General features: G+C 49.8%; 1 protein-coding gene across 3 annotated transcripts in view; it reads right to left on the bottom strand.

The window, feature by feature from the left end:
* Positions 1 to 7,388: 7,388 nt before the first annotated feature.
* Positions 7,389 to 19,064, bottom strand: part of SNX29 (sorting nexin 29) — a 605,150-nt gene continuing 593,474 nt past the window's right edge. For all 3 annotated transcript variants that reach the window (XM_042240185.1, XM_042240184.1, XM_027961912.2), the window contains one exon: positions 7,389 to 12,772. In XM_042240185.1, coding sequence (XP_042096119.1) covers positions 12,744 to 12,772 — 29 coding nt within the window. In that variant the 3' untranslated portion in view covers positions 7,389 to 12,743. The remainder of the gene's footprint in view (positions 12,773 to 19,064) is intronic.

Below are 19,064 nucleotides of genomic sequence, written 5' to 3'. Positions count from 1 at the left end.
TCATAGGGAGCGTTGCTGCAGGTCACCCCAGAGGGACTGGTCTTTCTTTTTTTGGAGTAATGGACACAGGGAGATGGAGGTTGGGATCAGTCAGGGGGACCAAGGAAAGTCGGTGACTCTGGAGAAGAAGGGGTACTGTCAGGAGAAGCGGGAGCTTGGTTCCTCCCCCGAGAGCTTAGAAGGGGATCATCTAAAATGTCGGGAGAGTTTTCTGCTTCCCCAGGTTTTAAATTACAAGAGTCATGTAGGGCAGGGTTTTGTTAAGGACCATGAAAATCTGAATATAGGGAACCTCAGTCTACTTTCCTGAGGCAACGAAGATCCAATTGCAGCGTGATATCATTCAGAGACCCGTTTTCAGGCCATCTTTCTTCATTCCCCGACTTATACAAAGGCCAGGCACTGGTACAGTAGAAACTAAGGTTTTCCTTTCTTGGCCCTTCTATTTAAAAAATACCCAGTTCTTAGGGATATACTCCAGAGGTGTTTCTTTTGGCTTGGAGATGGGTCCTCCCACGTGGGGTGACCTGCAGCCAAGAATGAGAGAGCTCTCCTAGGTACAGAATCCAGGGTCCTGGACACATTTACAGTGAGGCTTCAACCTGAAGAGGTTCGGGGCGTCACCTGAATTCCCTTCAAACCTGATGGGGTTTCAAGCATGGATGTCTCCCATGGATTTCTGACCGGACACTTCTGGTCTTCCTTGGTATCTTGCACAAGGTGCCTCGCCACATGGCCAGGGGAGGACATTTGAACCAGTGCAAACGGGTTGCCAAGACGTTCCCGAAGAGGGATCCTTTGTCTATAGAGCTGACGACCCATGACAAGTTTTCTATGCTGGGGCGGGTTTCTTGCGACCAAGCATCTACAGAGTTTATGATTTGGGCTTCTGGGTGGCGGCCAGCCTGATATACTGTCCATAGCAGTGTGCCCGCTGCCAAGGCCTGGAGTGAAGGGGGTCCGATAGATGCAAAGAGGAACCCCTGGAGGAATTGGAGTTGGGTGCTATGGACGATGTCATGGGATTTAAGGCCCTTGAGGGCCAGGAGGGGAGAAACTTTCATGGTAGATTTCTGGGCACGGGGTGAAGGGAGCGACTAGACAGCAGAAGAACCACAACTCCTTTGGGCTACCTGTCTGGCAGCTAAGGTAGAATTGGGAATCATCTTGATGGTTTTATCTGACATGGACAGCACCGGGTTTGACAGTGGCAGGGATGCAGTTTAGGGATAATGTGCAGGATTTCTTCTCTAAAAGGACACAGAGATAGGAAGTAAGAAGGAGACTTTGTTGTGTAAGGTGGGAAAGAAAACTCTGGAACATTCCACATGGGACAGTGAGAGAGGGAGAGTGCGACCCCTTGGGCTCCTCTGTGGTCAGAAATCACATTTCCACCATGTCCCAAAGGACAGTGCCAGCTGTCACCCAAGCGTTATTTGAATCTGCATGGCCCCTGGGAGATCCCCTCAGCACCCCCAGTGTTGGCAGGGAGCCAAAAGGCTGTGGACAGATAGAAGTTATGCTCTGTGGGTCTTGAAAGCAAAAGGGGAGAGTGAGAGAAAGCAAGCAAGAGCGAGTCCAGGGCCTCAAGCCGCAGCTGGGAAGCCCTTGCTTTACCTTGGTTTTGTGAATTCCCAGGCCTCAGCAGCAAGTATAATGTCAGGCGGCCTTAGCCTGCAGCAGCTGGGGGCAGGGTTTTGGTCTCCGCGCCAGAGATTAAGGGCAGGTCACATCAGTGAGAGCACCAGATCCTAGCCACCAGACCAGTGGTCAGTGGCGAGGGCCCTGGCCCTTTGGCTTTGCAGAAAAATATTCCCACAAAGATGGAAAGTAGTGAAATAAGTAAACTGTTTATTAGGAGGAGGAGTTCAGTGCGTGTAGATAGATATACAGGCTGACTCAGAGTCAGTCTCAGCCTTCGGGTAGCTTGAATCACTTCCAGGGGGTATTTCTTGGGGTTCTCTTTGGCCAGTCATCTCCCTTTGCCTGGTTCTGAGTCTGTATTTGGTATACCTCAGGGTCCTCCCCTGTGTACATACATCTCTCAGCCAAGATGGATTCCCGTGAAGAGGCTTATGGGTAGCCTTGGCATCACTCCCCTTTTGACCTCCAAGGAGCTTTCTAGTTGGGAGGGTTTCCTTGACTTTGAGAATGAGAAATATGCAGTCTCTTATATCCTGGGCCCAGCCTCCTCTCTCATTGTCCTGCTATTGAAATTTGGGACTTTCTGGCCACAGAGAACAAAGTAACGCTTACCTCAAGGAGCAGGGGCATCTTCCTCCTGCCTCAAGATTAGAGTGGTGGTTTTAGGTCATCCTGGTTTTTTAATAAAAGCATTTTTAGCTGTAAATTTCCCCCTTGTCACTGCTTTCATTGTATCCTGTAGGTTTTGCTATGCTGTGTTTTCAGTGTCTTGAAGTCCTTGGAGGATTTTCTGTAAATTTTTCACAATTTATTTGATCCATTGGTTGTTCATGTTGTTTTTCATAAATTTGTGAATTTTCCGTTTTCCTTCGGTTCCTGATTTCTAACTTTACCCCATCAGGTTGGAGAAGATATGTTGTATGAAATCTTATCTTTTAAAAAAGTCTGTCGAGACTTGACTTGTGGCCTAGCCTATGGTCTACCCTGGAAAATGTCCCACGTGTGCTTCAGAAGCATGCATGTGCTGCTGCTGCTGGGTTGGGTGCCCCGTGTGTGTCTGTGAGAGGACTGAACAAGTAAGCCAATTACATTTACTTCCGTATTTTCTGTCTGGTTGTTCTGTCCGCTATTGAGAGTGGGGTATTGAAGTCACCAGGTATTATCGGGAAAGCGTTAGTCCCTCAGTTGTGTCTGGTTCTTTGCAACCCTGTGGACTACTGTAGAACTGTCTGATTCTCCTTTCAATTCTGTGAGTTTTTTTGTTTTCTATTTTTGATCATCTATTATGAGGGGTGTAAATGCCTATAATTGTCATAGCTTCTTCCTGTTTTGAAACTTTCATTAAAATCTATTTTGTTTATTATTAGTATAGCCACTTCTGGCCTCTTTTGGTTACTTCAGTTCAGTTCAGTCGCTCAGTCGTGTCTGACTCTTTGCAACCCCATGAATCGCAGCACACCAGGCCTCCCTGTCCATCACCAAATCCCGGAGTTCACTCAGACTCACATCCATCGAGTCAGTAATGCCATCCAGCCATCTCATCCTCTGTCGTCCTCTTCTCCTCCTGCCCCCAATCCCTCCCAGCATCAAAGTCTTTTCCAATGAGTCAATGCTTCGCATGAGGTGGCCAAAGTACTGGAGTTTCAGCTTTAGCATCATTCCTTCCAAAGAAATCCCAGGGCTGATCTCCTTCAGAATGGACTGGTTGGATCTCCTTGCAGTCCAAGGGACTCTCAAGAGTCTTCTCCAACACCACAGTTCAAAAGCATCAATTCTTTGGCACTCAGCCTTCTTCACAGTCCGACTCTCACATCCATACATGACCACAGGAAAAACCATAGCCTTGACTAGACGGACCTTAGTCGGCAATGTCTCTGCTTTTGAATATGCTATCTAGGTTGGTCATAACTTTTCTTCCAAGGAGTAAGCGTCTTTTAATTTCATGGCTGCAGTCACCATCTGCAGTGATTCTGGAGCCCCAAAAAATAAAGTCTGACACTGTTTCCACTGTTTCCCCATCTATTTCCCATGAAGTGATGGGACCGGATGCCATGATCTTAGTTTTCTGAATGTTGAGCTTTAAGCCAACTTTTTCGCTCTCCTCTTTCACATTCATCAAGAGGCTTTTGAGTTCCTCTTCACTTTCTGCCATAATGGTGGTATCATCTGCATATCTAAGGTTATTGATATTTCTCCTGGCAATCTTGATTCCAGCTTGTGTTTATTCCAGTCCAGTGTTTCTCATGATGTACTCTGCATATAAATTAAATAAGCAGGGTGACAATATACAGTCTTGACATACTCCTTTTCCTGGAATATCTTATCCTATGCTTTCACTTTCAATCTATTTGTGGTCTTAGGTCTAAAGTAAATCTTTTGTAGACAAAATATAGTTGGATTATGTGTTTTTATTCTTTCTGCCAATCTTTGCCTTGGCTGGAAAGTTTAATCCATTTACATTTAAAGTAACTACTGATAAGAAGGGACTTATTCGGTTATTGCTGTTTTCCATAAGTCTCATAGCTTTTTTGTCCCTCAATCCCTTCCTGTCTTTCATCATAAATGTTCCATCTCCTTTTGTGTATATCCTACAGCTGTTTTGTGATTATCATGAGGATTACATTTAACAACCTGAAGTTTATTTGAATAATAAGTTGAATTCATAACAATTAGTAACAAAAAACCTATGCTCCTTTACAGCTCTATCCCCACGCTCTTCATATATCTTTATATACTGTGTGCCCCCAAACATAAACAAATAGTTCTTTAAAATGCATTAGTCTCTTAAATTATGTCAAAAACAAAATGTGGAGTTACAAACCAAAGTTACAAATGATACTGGCTTCTAGACTAGCTTGTCAGTTGAGCTTGACTAGGGCTGGGTTTTTACCAAGCAAGAATGAAGGAGATGCAGGGCAGATTGGGATGACGCTAAGGGAGCGGTGATTGGCATGGGCTGCAGAACCAACGCTGGGAAAGGCAGGGGCTTGGCAAAGAGGAAGGCAGGATCTTGTGTTTTTGTTATTTTTGGCTGCACCGGGTCTTCACTGCTGCTCAACCTTCTCTCTAGTTGTGGTGAGCGGGGGCTTGTCCTTGCTGTGGCTTCTTTGATTGCAGAGTACGGGCTCTGGGCATGCAGGCTCAGCTGCTGAGGCTTTTGGGCCCCAGAGTGCTGGCTCGTTAGTTGTGTTACATGGACTTGGTTGCTCCACAGCATGTAAACGCTTCCCAGACCAGGGATCAAACCTGTGTCCCTGCACTGGCAGGTGGATTCTTAAGCCTGGGCCACCAGGGAAGTCCCGAGGACAGGGTTTTTTAAGATGACAGAGCATTCTTGAAGAATCTGAAGAGCTGTTGCTGGGGTGGGGGCCACTAGAGAGAAGAGCTGGGAGGTAGAGTGGATCCGAGCAGAGAGTCTGCAGTCAGGACTGCAGAGGTGTGTGCTGACGGCCACAGTGGCCCTTGGTCTTGAAAAGCTGCACATGGCACAGGGGAATGGCCTCCGGAGAAGCAGCTCAGAGCAGAGAGAGGTGGGGTGTGGCGGGGGTCAAGGGGCCCGGAGGGGTGAATTAATCGTCATTGCATGAGAAGCAGCTCGGAGGTCAATAGATGAGTCCAAGCCTAGACATAGAGGGCGATACAGGTGGATGGCATGAGCTCCTGAGGAACTGAGGTTTTTAAGGAGGCAAAGTGGTTTAAAGTAGGGAAGTAAATTCAGCCCCAACCCAGGGACTGGGCCTAGATCTCCCACACTGCAGGTGGATTCTTCAGCAGCTGAGCCACCAGGGAAACCTATGAATACTAGAGTGGGTAGCCTATCCCTTCTCCAGCAGATCTTCCTGACCCAGGAATTGAACCGGGGTCTCCTGTGTTGTAGGCGGATTCTTGACCAGTAGGGCCACCAGGGAAGCCCTTGGGAATATGGACTGAGGGATAATTAAGGAGACAGCCTCCGGTTAGGGGGGCCAGCTGTGCTTGGAGATGGCTGAGGAGCTGAGACTTCACTTGGGAGAGGCCAGAGAGAATGGGGAGGTTGCTGCATGCACACTGGATGTGAGGGAGGGGAGGCCTGGGCCGATCACAGTGTGGCCAGACAGTCCTGCTTCTCCTCCGCCTCGAGGCTGGGGGACTAGGGCCAGCACAGCCTGCATGTAGTTTTCTCTTTCTCATCTGTCCAAATAGGGGATGCACTGTGGTGGCCTAAGGGTTAAGTGACCTGGAGGCTGGAGAGCACAGGCGCAATGTGGTCCATGTTCACGCCCTCGAAAACCAGTGCTGGTCCCTCTCTTGTATCAGCCTGGAAGTACCCTTCCCACGGCCCTGGGCTGAGGGGTCTGCAGTATTCCCTTGTGGGCCCCTGGGCAGCATCTTCCCATGATTTGCTGGGACACCTTTAAAATACCGATCTTATTAGAGCGTGTGCTTAGTCACTCAGTCATGTCCAACTCTTCGTGACCCCATGGACTGTAGCCCACCAGGCTCCTCTGTCCATGGTGTTCTCCAGGCAAGAATATTGGAGTGGGTAGCCATTCCAGGGACTCTTCCAGATTCCAGGAATCGAACCTGGGTCTCCTGCATTGCAGGCAGATTCTCTACCGTCTGAGCCACCAGGGAAGCCCACCTGGCCTCTTACTATCCTGGTTAAAAAGGTTAAATACCTGGTTGCAGGGTGTGAATTTTTTAAGCCAATGTAAATTTGGGGTGGGGAGCAGGGGACTGCTTAGCATTTTTTCTCATCCTTCAGGTCATAACTTAAATGTCACTTTTGCCAAGAGAATCGCTTGGTCTAGCCTCAGGGTTCTCAACAGGGGACCATTCCTCACTCCAAGGATGTGTGGTCACATCTGGCTGTGAGAACAGAAAAGGTTCTAGGGCGTTTAGGGGTTGGAGGCCAGGGCTAATCACACTTCAGTGACTGGACAGTCCTCACGCCCCAGAGCTATCCAGCCACAAATGTCAGCGGTGCCGAGGCCGAGAAAGCCTGGCTTGAACTGTTGGAAGGAGATCTTTCTCCAAGTCCTGCTTTTTCCATTGTGGAGCTTACGGTGGTCTGAAACTGTCTGCATGGCTGATTCTAAACAGGGTCTGTGTGTTTAGATAGATGCGTACATGAACGCTCAGCATGTCTGACTCTTTGCAACCCCATGACTGTAGCCCACCAAGCTCCTATGTCCATGGGATGTTCCCAGGAATACGGGCGAAGGCTGCCATTTCCTTCTCCAGGGGATCTTCCTGACTCATGGATTGCACCTATGTCTCTGGCGTCTCCTGCACTGGCAGGCAGACTCTTTACTGCTAAGGCGCCAGGGAAGCGTGTGTAGATAGATACACAGAAATATACATTATTGTCCATCCGTCTTACTTAGAATCTTAGTCCAAGATGGCAGGGGTCTTTTCTGCCCTGGCCACTGCTGTATGCCCAGGGCCTGGCATGATGGTATACAGTAGGCACCCAAAAATGGTTTCTGAGTGAATAGGAACCTATAATGAAGGGAATTTTTTTTTCTGTATAGAGTTTTGATTCTACATCTCCAATTAATATAGATCTGCCTAATAACTCAAAATAGGCTCCTGCTCAACTTCAAATCAAAGTGATGCTTGTCCAATCAAATCATGTTGTTCAGGGTAACATGTGAAATGGTGAAGGACCTTATGAGAAGTTTTTCTAATGTATACTGAAACTTCACCTAATCCCCAACTGCTGAAAAAGAATGGACACACAGAATTAGACCATAAACTGAAGATAATTTAGAAAATGTAACAGCTTTAATTTTGTCATTGTAAAGAGGTGTGTCTCAACTAGATTGTAACAAAATTACCACAGCTTATTCCAAAAGAAAATTTTAATACAAGAGATTTTAGAAAATTAAACACATTTGTTTAAAAATTCTATTGTGTAAACTGTAACAGAAGAGGGTAGTTAAGATAATACTACGCGTTTCACAGCCCATCTGTGGACTTCTCAGCCTCGCTTACGTCCAGACCAGAGACTCCAGATCTGTCGCCTGTTCCCCCTCAAACAGACGGCTCGGGGGACCCACTCATGGGTCACCATGGAGCCTGCAGTCAAAAGGATTCTTCCACCACCAAGTCAGCATCTGATGAGTTAAGCAGTGTGTTTTACCAAATGGGGATGCCAGAGATGGTGCTGCTAACGTTACAGAGGTCAAGACATTCTTTCTAGGATGCATCCCACGTGATAAGAAGCCCTAATTAGTTCCACCACCCCCTCACTCCTGGCAATGCCCATTCTCCAGCTCATCTCAACGCTGGTTGCAAATGTGCGATCCTGTTTCTGTCTTCTGTCCCAGCTGTTGCAAAGGTCCCCTTGTATGGCCTCAAGCGATGGCAGAGAGAACTGCCAGAGGGGCATGGCTTCTCCCCTTGCAGTTCGTGAAGGCAGGGATGGGGTCTGAGGGCAAGGGGGGCATCTTGGCAGGTCAGCCAGTGGTCTTCGGTGAGGATGGCAAATCATCCCTATGCCAGAAACAACTGAATCCCTGGACCTTGGAACCCTTGTGGATCTGGCTGTTCTTCTGTTCTTCTAGTGGGCCTGCTCAACCTTGCTATAAGCTCACCCATCTTTTAGAAAAACCAGATTTTTTTTGTTTTTTGTTTTTTGTTTTTTTTTGCTTCTCTTCAGAAATGCGTTGAGTAAGTAAGGAAACCTATTCAATGTGGTTGTTAGGACTAAGAACTACCAAAATCAGGTCCATTCCTGGCAACAGGCAAGGGTGGCAAACGGGATGGTCCAAAATGCCGAGACAAACTGAGCAGGGACGTTTCCACCGCGGGCTGGGCAGACAGCTGCTCTGCTCGGAGCGTGGAGGTGGGCAGTGCTCCCTGCTCGCTCCTATCAATCCGGGAGCTGTTTTCTTTAAGACATATAATCAAGACCACGTGTTAGGGAAACAGGAAAAATGAAATTTTTGGCAAGGTAACATTAGATAAAATATATAGTGCTACAACTGTGCAGTTAGCACAGAAAGCCAATCTGAACAGCAGACACTTAAAGAAGCAACGTGCAATATTCTGAAAAATGATCGTTGCAAAAGGCCTTGCTCGTGAGCAGATGCCTGCCTGCCAGGGGCATCCAGTGCGGGGGTGAGGTCCAGCATGAATGGCACTGTCTGGAAGGGGAACACTGAGGCAGAGTTGAGACAATTATTGCCTTTGGGGTAGCAGCTTGAGCGTGGCATGCTCCTTCGCGAAAGCGCTTAGCTCATCTGATGCTCCTGGGCAGGGTCTTTTTCTGATAGGTCTTGGAGGCTGCCCATCCCAGCTCCAGGCTGAGGATCTAGTCAGTGACTCGCCCAGGCGAGATCCTCCTTGTAGAGGAAGGCACCTCCCATGCACGGGCGCTGGCACCAAGCTGCCGGGCTGAGGGATGAAGGATGTTGAAGGTGACTGGTTAGGAGAGGTCTGCTGGGACCTGAGAACGGGCTCTGGCTTCTGGTGTGGGGCCAGCTGGCGGCTCCAGGCTGCACCCGTGAAGATGAGCAGGTGAGGTGGCGGGGCTGAGGCCTGGGACCCTGTGACCAGGCCCTCTGGTGGGCACACTGTCTCATGAGCAGAGAGGCCACAGATCCCGGGGTGCTAGGTGTCAGGAGACAAAAGCAGCACAGCTTCGGATCCCCAGGGCTGCCCAGAGGGTCTTCTTTCCTGCTTCCGGGCCCAAAACCTGGGGATGAATTCTTGGGCCTCCAGTGCCCGCTGCCTCTCGGAACTGGCTGCAGCTGTGTTACCAGTCCCAGAGTGGAAACAACTTTGACTGCCTCTGTGCTCTGAAAGGTACAACACAGCCTGGCAGTGCTGTCGAATCCAACGGTTATCAAAGAAGGCATCCTAATAGGCCCCGAGCAGGGCCGCGGGGCCTGCCCTGGGTAACCACACCTGGTCCACACACCCTGGCTCACCGGCCTCTCCCTCACTGTTTGTGCCTCTTGCCAGGACTCACAGGGTGGTACCCTGTCTCTGCAGCTCCATCGGTGATCCTTCTATGGCCAGGAAGCCCTTAGATGGGCCAGGCTATGGTGTTCACAGCGACCTCCGTGCAGTGCAACAGCCTCTCGGGCAACAGCCCTGCCTCCTCCCCTGGGGCCTGACTGGAGAGAGATCTGTGCGGTTTTCACAGGGACTTCGGGAGCAGCAGCTGAGAAAGCTCGCCTCAGGGCGAGGTATACACCAGCCTCAGCCCTCACTCCCTGGGAGCTCTGGTTTTCTCTTAAGGAGAGATGTCTCTGCTTTTTCTGTGAGATGCAAGCGGAACTGGACCTGGCTGGGCTTCCTTCCTGACCAGGCTGAAGCCGCCCCTGAACAGCCCGCTGGGCTGTGCTCTGGGGTCAGGGCACAGGGCAGGTGGGGCGCCATAGGGTCAAGGCCTTCTGGAGACACAGGGGCCCTTCCTTTCCTTTCTGAAGAATGGGGAGCGCTTTCTTAGGTGCTAAAGAATCTTTGATCAAGGAGACAGAAGCCAATGTCAGCTGGTCTTTTATGGGGGGCCATCTTTCACCTGATGGGTCGTGGTCGGCGGGGGGAGACATCCTGCCTTCTGAGTTAGATTGGGGTGGGTGCACAGACAGTGACACGGCCTCGGGGGTGGCATTGTTACCCCAGGTCTCGGCCTGGACCTCGGGGTTTCGTTCTCTTTCTCCAGGAGCTGGGGGTCTGCCCCTTCTAAGTCCATCCCACAGCCTGGCGAGCAGGGCTCTATCATAGCAGAACATTCCGTGTGACTCCAGAGCTAAGGCTTTGAGGAGGAGACGTGATGTGCACGTCACACACGTATCTGAGCTGAAACCAGACGGACTGAAGATCGGGGTCTCTGCAGGGTCACAGAAACGGGGGCACAGAGGGCAAGCAGCCCAGAGGGGCCCCCGCAGGGCCCCTAGGAACGTTCTCTCTACAACCCGCATTTGGGAGGGCAGGGCAAGCTTCCCATGAATCATTAAGCTTTAAAAACAGGAAGGCAGAGCTGCTCCTTTCCAAATACAGGCCGAGACTGCTCTTGTGTCCCCTGCTCAGCATCGTCTGCTGTAGCTCTGGGTGCCACCCCCCCCCACCCCCCCGCCTTTTCTTTTTTTTGGCTGTTTTTTCACTCCATGCACAGAACGTCAAAGCTGCTTCCTGGTGGGGTAGCTGGAGAAGGTGAGGCTATAAATCGTACTCAGATGTGTTTGGGGTCAGGCGCCAACACAGCCTGGCTGATCAGAGCCCTTGGCCCTGGAGGATGTCAGGGCGCTGGATCTATTCCGGGTCTTGTGAACAGAGAGGAGACACCCTGGGTTCGGATCTGGCTGTGCAGCTGTTACTGGCCTCAAAGTGAGCCCTGTGGAGAGACCGCGTGTGGGGCGGAGCTCTGGGGCAGCTGGAACTTCCAGATGGTCCCGGAAGCCTGGGTGGAGGAGGGCTCTGTGTTCAAGGCAGTGCTCTGGGGTGTGGGAATTTCAGCACGGTGCATGTGCAGTGGATCCCTGGGCCCATGAGGGGAAACCAACCACGCTGCCTTTCTGGGACACGCCGTCCCTCAGGTCCTCTGACCCCCACAGGCTGACAGCAGGGCCCCCATGTACAAACACTGCAACCTCCATCCACGCAGGACAGCCGGCTCATGTCGCTCCCCTGGGCCTGGCTCACCAGGTAGAATGCCCCCTCCAAAGTCGCTGCAGCCTCCTTGAGTCCCTGGAGGGCCGTGTGCGAATGTCACGAGCCTTTGACAAGCCTCCCTCTGGTGAGCAGGGGGCGCGCACATGGCCCTTCCAGGGTTTCCACTATGACCCACATTGCTCACCCAGGCGTGAGCTGAGGTGTGCTCAGTCCTCTGCTCTTCACTCATTTATGCCCCCTTTTGGTCCTCCTTTGTATCAGCAGCTGAGGGTGACTCCTACCCAGGGTGGGGGAGAGTTCCATGCTTCTGGATGTTAAAACTGGCCAAACAGCTCTGGTCCCATGGGGGCGATCTGATGCTGCTCCTCCTCCTGCTCCCACCTGCTGGTGGTGGTGGTGGTGGGGTGCTCTCTGAATGGGGGGAGCAGAGGGGTCAATCTTGGGGTGCACCCAGGGCCCTGCTCCCACCAAGAGCATACTGGCCGACAACACATGCGCCATCTTTAGGGGATAATCATGATTTGTTCAGAGTGAGTCACGTTCACCTAAGTTCACAGAGAGTCACGCTAAGCTCTATGGAACCCCCGGAGGCCCACAGAAGCTTCTGAAGTGCTTCCCAGAACCGAGTCTCTCAAAGCCTTGAGGACTCTCCTCTTGGCTTTCGTGGCCTCTAGACAGCTCAGGGCTTTCTGGTAGAGGTCACTAGGTTGCTGCTGACGGCTGGCCTGACCAGGTGCACGTGGGCGTCCTACAGGGGCCAGTCCTTCCAGAACCAACCAGAGAGGAGGTAGGAAGTTCTCCAAGAGCCACAGTTCCTCATCCCTAATGGCTCCGCTGCACGAAAGCCACGGGACTGTCTCCCTGGAACCTGGTGGCAAGAACTAGGGTGTCTGCTGACCACTGGCGGGGCGTGCGTGGAAAGGAACTAGCTCCCCCTCCAGGTTCATAGGTTGTCGCAGGCAGTTACATTAAACGGGGGAAAAAGTAACAGTCATTCAAATTCCCACGTGGGAAAGAGTCAAGCGGTGAATGAACCTTCCGACCAAATGAGACAGACTTGCGCATCGCGACCAGGGGGCTCTGAGCCTGACCCGGTGCCCTCCCTCTGGCTGGCCTCTGGGCTGGAGGGAGGGGAACGCCTGGCCCTTGAGGCCCAAGGCGGGGCGCGGGGAGAGCAGAGCCCACGTGCCCGCATCCGTCCAGTGAGGAGCCGCCCTGCTCTCACAGCCCAGTTTAATCGGGGTGTCACATGCCCGGCAGGGCAGGTGTGCTCTCTGGGGTTCATCGGTGGGGGTAGGGTGGTCCCTCCGAGGTGGCAGGGGCCAGCTGCCATGACCGGGGTGGAGACAGCTGGCGCAGCACGTGGGGCCCAAGTCCGGGGTACCGTCGAGGTCAGAGGTCACCGCTCTGGGGCTCCATGTTGCGCGTCTCCCTGGGGTGACCTCGGGCCAGCTTGGGGAAGCGGGAAGCCGCTTTGGGCCGGCTGTTCTTGGTTAGCGCGTCTCCGGGAGGGGTGATGTCGCTGTAAGACAGAGTGGGGAGAATCAGGGTAAGTCAGGAGTTCTGAGGGCAAGTGGTCACAGGCAGGGCAGCCGTCAGGGGCTGAGGAGGGAGAGGGGAGCAATGGGAGTGGCTCAGGGCCACAGCTGCTGCCTGGCTGGGTGGCGAGAACAACCTGGAGAAATAAGCCTCCTGTCTCTCGTGCCCAGCACAGTTGTGGGGCCGCAGTTCCGGATCCTCTTTTAAGTTGATGAAAGAAGGTTCTGGTCTTGGCTTTCTTCTCACTATTTTTACTGATCCTCCAGCAAAGGCACATTTCAAAGTCAAAGAGAAAAGAAAAAAACTGCTTTGGAGAACATTGCATTTAAAAGTCAAAAGATGCGAAAACCCAGGAGACGGAATTCCGGTGGAGTTGATCCTAAAAGAATAATCAGAGGTCTGCCCACGTCTAATTGTAAGGGCGTTTACAACAGCACTGTGTGAACAAGCCAAAAATAGGGAACTACTTGCGAGTGCAGTGTGAGGGGCTCGCTGGTCCTGGGTATAAAACCCCTACATCACAAGACTGCGGCAGCCCATGAACAAAGGGGAACAGACGTGCGTTTACGGGCCAGTGAGGGCGTATGCTTCTGCAGACTTAAAAAATACAACCTAAAAGCTGAGAGTTATGTTTTATTCATTGTGAATGTTTGGACTTCAAGCTGAGAGAGAGCATCTCAAGTGTCCCTGAGAGAACTGCTCCGAGGAGGCAAGGCGGGGAGCCAGGTTATATATATTAAAAGAAGTTTTGCAACAAAGGGCAGGTAGTCTGAATGTCAAAAAGTTGTTGTTTAAAGAAAACCAGGTATCCCAAGTTAAGGGATTTAGCGCTTTTCTATGTACGGGACGATATAAGAGCCCGGGCTGACTCTTCCTTTGAAATCATGCCTTTGATTGCACCTCAGCCAAGTTTCCTCATCCTGAGTTTCCTATGGGCTCACGGTAGGGAGTGCCTGCAGTCTGATGGCTGCTATATGGTGGGTATTCTTTCCTTCCTGAGTTTCCTCAGGGGGTCACCATCCATAATTACTGATGCCTATGACAGCCTTTGTTTATTGATATGGCAGGAAATATTCCATTTCTCAATTCCAAGCCACGTTAAAGCACAGTAGAGGGGGTATACAGAAAACATCTGAAGGATACACTTGTTTACTCCATGAATCTTTGCACACCCAGGTGGGCCAAGCACTGTGCAAAACACTAGGGCTGAAGAGTGAGCAAAACGGATTCTACCAGGCCCTGTGGAGCTCACAGTCCGAAGGAGGGCTAAAAACATCATGTGCTCACTCTAAGACTTAGGGTACAAAGCCTGCCTGAGTGGGGAGTCCCAAGCAAGGCAGGAAGGGCCTGAGATGGGGGGTGGGGCCCCAGGGCTCTGGCCACAGGAGCAGTGGGTGGAGGCAGCAGCTGGAGGACTCAAGAAGGTGGATGTCCAAGGTCACTGCTCCAGGTACACAGGGCCAGGGCTGGGGCTGTGAATGTACAGGCGGTGAACTTGGTCTTATTTCCCACAGCTGCTGTAACACATTAGCACACACTTGCGTGGTTTATTACAACACACTGAGATGTCTTACAGTTCTGGACGCCAGCAGTCCCCAGTGGGTCTTAAGAGGCTATGTTCAAGATGTACCGGACTTCCATGGTGGCTCAGAGGTTAAAGCGTCTGCCTGCAATGTGGGCGACCTGGGTTCGATCCCTGGGTTGGGAAGATCCCCTGGAGAAGGGAATCCATGGACAGAGGAACCTGGTGGGCTACAGTCCACAGGGACACGACTGAGGGACTTCACTCAAGATGCACCACCAGTGTGTGCGCTGAGTCATGTCTGACTCTGCAACCCCATGGACTGTATCCTGCCAGGCTCCTCCATCCATGGGATCTTCCCGACCCAGGGATTGTACCCCGCATCTCCTGCATTGGCAGGTGGGTTCTTCACTGCTGAGCCACCTGGTGAGAGAGTCAATTCCTAGGCAGGTTGATAAGAAATCCGGGGTCTAGAATTCTCAAGGAGGAAAGGACAAACGTTTTTTTTTTTTCTCTACATTCCTTAATCTTAGTCATGTAAAACAGTTTTTTCTTTAAGCCCAGAACTGGTGATTACACAACAAACAACTCAGCTTAAATCTGTACTGAGGACCTGGGTTCGATCCCTGGGTTGGGAATATGGAGAAGGGAATGGCTACCCACTCCAGTATTCTTGCCTGGAGAATCCCATGGACGGAGGAGCCTGGTGGGCTACCGTCCACGGGGTCGCAAAGAGTTGGACACGACTGAGTGACTTCACTTTCTCCTTCCTGAAAAGCTTCCAACTAATCCTATTATCTTAAAATGTATATTATGGGAGTGGGTCTTATTGCCAAATTCAGACTTAAATTGAAGAAAGTAGGGAAAATCACTAGACCATTCAGGTTTCACCTAAGTCAAACCCCTTACGGCTTCCCAGGTAGCACAGAGGCTAAAGCGTCTGCCTGCAGTGCAGGAGACCTGGGTTCGATCCCTGGGTCAGGAAGATCCCCTGGAGAAGGAAATGGCAACCCACTCCAGTACTCTTGCCTGGAGAATCCCATGGACAGAGGAGCCTGGTGGGCTACACAGTTCACAGGGTCGCAAAGAGTCGGACACGACTGAGCGACTTCACTTTCACTATGATTATACAGTGGAAGTGAGAAATAGATTTAAGGGATTAAATCTGATAGAGTGCCTGATAAACTATGGATGGAGTTTCATGACACTGTACAGGAGACAGGGATCAAGACCATCCCCATGGAAAAGAAATGCAAAAAAGCAAAATGGCTATCTGAGGCGGCCTTACAAATAGCAGTGAAAAGCAAAGATATTCCCATTTGAATGCAGAGTTCCAAAGAATAGCAAGGAGAGATAAGCCTTCCTCAGTGATCAATGCAAAGAAATAGAGGAAAACAATAGAATGGGAAAGACTAGCGATCTCTTCAAGAACATTAGAGATACCAAGGGAACATTTCATGCAAAGATGGGCTCGATAAAGGACAGAAATGGTATGGACCTAACAGAAGCAGAAGATATTAAGAAGAGGTGGCAAGAATACACAGAAGAACTGTACAAAAAAGGTCTTCACGACCCAGATAATCATGATGGTGTGATCACTCACCTAGAGCCAGACATCCTGGAATGTGAAGTCAAGTGGGCCTTAGAAAGCATCACTACGAACAAAGCTAGTGGAGGTGATGGAATTCCAGTTGAACTGTTTCAAATCCTGGAAGATGATGCTGTGAAAGTGCTGCACTTAATATGCCAGCAAATTTGGAAAATTCAGCAGTGGCCACAGGACTGGAAAAGGTCAGTTTTCATTCCAATCCCTAAGAAAGGCAATGCCAAAGAATGCTCAAACTACCACACAATTGCACTCATCTCACATGCTAGTAAAGTAATGCTCAAAATTCTCCAAGCCAGGCTTTAGCAATATGTGAACCATGAACTACCTGATGTTCAAGCTGGTTTTAGAAAAGGCAGAGGAACCAGAAATCAAATTGCCAACATCCATTGGATCATCAAAAAAGCAAGAGAGTTCCAGAAAAACATCTATTTCTGCTTTATTGACTATGCCAAAGCCTTTGACTGTGTGGATCCCAATAAACTGTGGAAAATTCTGAAAGAGATGGGAATACCAGACCACCTGACCTGCCTCTTGAGAAACCTGTATGCAGGTCAGAAAGCAACAGTTAAAACTGGACATGGAACAACAGACTGGTTCCAATAGGAAAAGGAGTACATCAAGGCTGTATACTGTCACCCTGCTTATTTAACTTCTATGCAGAGTACATCATGAGAAACACTGGGCTGGAAAAAGCACAAGCTGGAATCAAGATTGCCAGGAGAAATATCAATAACCTCAGATAGGCAGATGACACCACCCTTATGGCAGAAAGTGAAGAGGAACTAAAGAGCCTCTTGATGAAAGTGAAAGAGGAGAGTAAAAAAGGTGGCTTAAAGCTCAACATTCAGAAAACGAAGATCGTGGCATCTGATTCCATCACTTCATGGCAAATAGATGGGGAAACACTGAAAACAGTGTCAGACTTTTTTTGGGCTCCAAAATCTACTGCAGATGGTGATTGCAGTCATGAAATTAAAAGATGCTTACTCCTTGGAAGAAAAGTTATGACCAACCTAGATAGCATCTTCAAAAGCAGAGACATTACTTTGCCAACAATGGTCCGTCTAGTCAAGGCTATGGTTTTTCCAGTGGTCATGTATGGATGTGAGAGTTGGACTGTGAAGAAAGCTGAGTGCTGAAGAATTGATGCTTTTGAAATGTGGTGTTGGAGAGGACTCTTGAGTCCCTTGGACTGCAAGGAGATCCAACCAGTCCATCCTAAAGGAGATCAGTCCTGGGTGTTCACTGGAAGGACTGATGCTGAGGCTGAAACTCCAATACTTTGGCCACCTCATGCGAAGAGTTGACTCACTGGAAAAGACTTTGACGCTGGGAGGGATTGGGGGCAGGAGGAGAAGGGGACGACCGAGGATGAGATGGCTGGATGGCATCACTGACTCGATGCACAGGAGTTTGGGTGAACTTCAGGAGCTGATGATGGACAGGGAGGCCTGGTGTGCTGCGACTCATGGGGTTGCAAAGAGTTGGACACGACTGAGCGACTGAACTGAACCGAACTTACAACCTTGAGACGTTCCTTTTATTTCTTGTAATGACCAATTAAAAAATTACATAACTCCCTTGCTTAGACTACTGAGGCGGGGCACTCTCCGTCCCCCTTCTGATGTCTGTGTCAGAAGCTTGCTCTGTCCCTTCTTACTTTAATAAAACTCGGCTACACAAAAGCTCTCGAGTGATCAAGCCTGGTCTTGAAGCTCAATCTCCTCCTTCAGAGATCATGACATGGTTCAGTGTAAGCTATCACTGGGAAGCCCCGGAAGGCTCCAGGGGAGATTCTAAAGGCCAGAAGCTGGCCTTTCCAGCTTCTACAGGCTGCTGGCACTCTAAGGGTCACGGCCCCTGCCTCTATCTTCAAAGCCAGCCGTGCAGCCTCTTCACATCTCTCTCCCTCTTACTCTCCTGCCCGGCTGGGAGGTGAGGACCTGTGGTCCCTGGAGGAGCCAGCTCCTCGGAGGACTGGAGAAAGGCCGGAGTGGGGGACAGTTCTGAGTCATGGGGCCAGGGCTTTGGTACTTCATTTGGTTTCTCCAAAGGCACCTACTGTGTGAGGATCAGCAGAGGGGAGGGGGATGGGAGGGAGGGCTGCCACTCAGAGATGGCACTGTGGGAGCAAGGAGAGAGTGCACTGCGCTTCCTCAGGCAAGTCTCGTCGGCTCGGAATGGCATCTAGGGTAGAATAAATATTTATCCGAAAGAACAGAAATCAGGATCTGGAAGTGCTCTCTCTGCACTCCCAACAGCCAAGATGTGCAATTACTAATAACTTACATCTCTATGAATGGATAAAAAAAAAAAGTTTCATCCATACAAAGCAATATTCAAGCCTTACAAGAAAAAAGGAAATGCTGACATATGTGATAGTATAGTGTCCTCCTGCTAAATGAAATAAGGCAGTCACAAGGACAGATAACTGCCTGACTCCAATTACAGGAGGTGTCCGAAATAGACTCCAAGAGCGAAGGGTGGACAGTAGAGGATAAGGGGAGGGGGTGAGTAGGGAGTTACTAAACAACAGGCAAAAATGTCTCAGTTGAATAAGTTCTAAACTCAAAATGGGCTAAAGATCAGGTACTATAAAACTCCCAGAGGAAAACACAGGCAGAACACTCTGGCATAAATCACAGCAGTATCTTATCTCCCAGAATAATCAAAATGAAAACAAAAACAAATGGGACCTAGTGAAACTTAAAAAGGTTTTTTGCACAGCAAAGGAAACCATAAATAAAACCAAAAGACAACCCACAGAATGGGAGAACATATTTACAAACAAAGCACCCAACAAGGGATTAATCGACAAAACTTACAAACAGCTCATGTAGTTCTACGTCAAAAAACAACCCAATCAAAAGATGGGCAGAAGACCTAAGTAGACGTTTCCCCAGAGAAGACATAGAGATGGCCAAGAGGTACATGTAAAGATGTTCAATATTGCTAGTTATCAGAGAAATACAAATCAAAATGACAATGAGGTATCACCTCACACTGATCAGAATGGCTAACATCAAAAAAATCTACAAACAAACGCTAGAGAGGGTGGAGAGAGAAGGTAGCCCTCCTACACTGTTGGTGGGAGTGTAAACTGGTACAATCCCAATGGAGAACAGTATGGCGGTTCCTTAAAAA

This window comes from Ovis aries, chromosome 24, assembly GCF_016772045.2.
Source record: "Ovis aries strain OAR_USU_Benz2616 breed Rambouillet chromosome 24, ARS-UI_Ramb_v3.0, whole genome shotgun sequence".
Taxonomy (NCBI): Eukaryota; Metazoa; Chordata; class Mammalia; order Artiodactyla; family Bovidae; genus Ovis; species Ovis aries.
The sequence above is the reverse complement of the archived record's forward strand: the minus strand, read 5'-3'. Positions and strand labels throughout refer to the sequence as shown.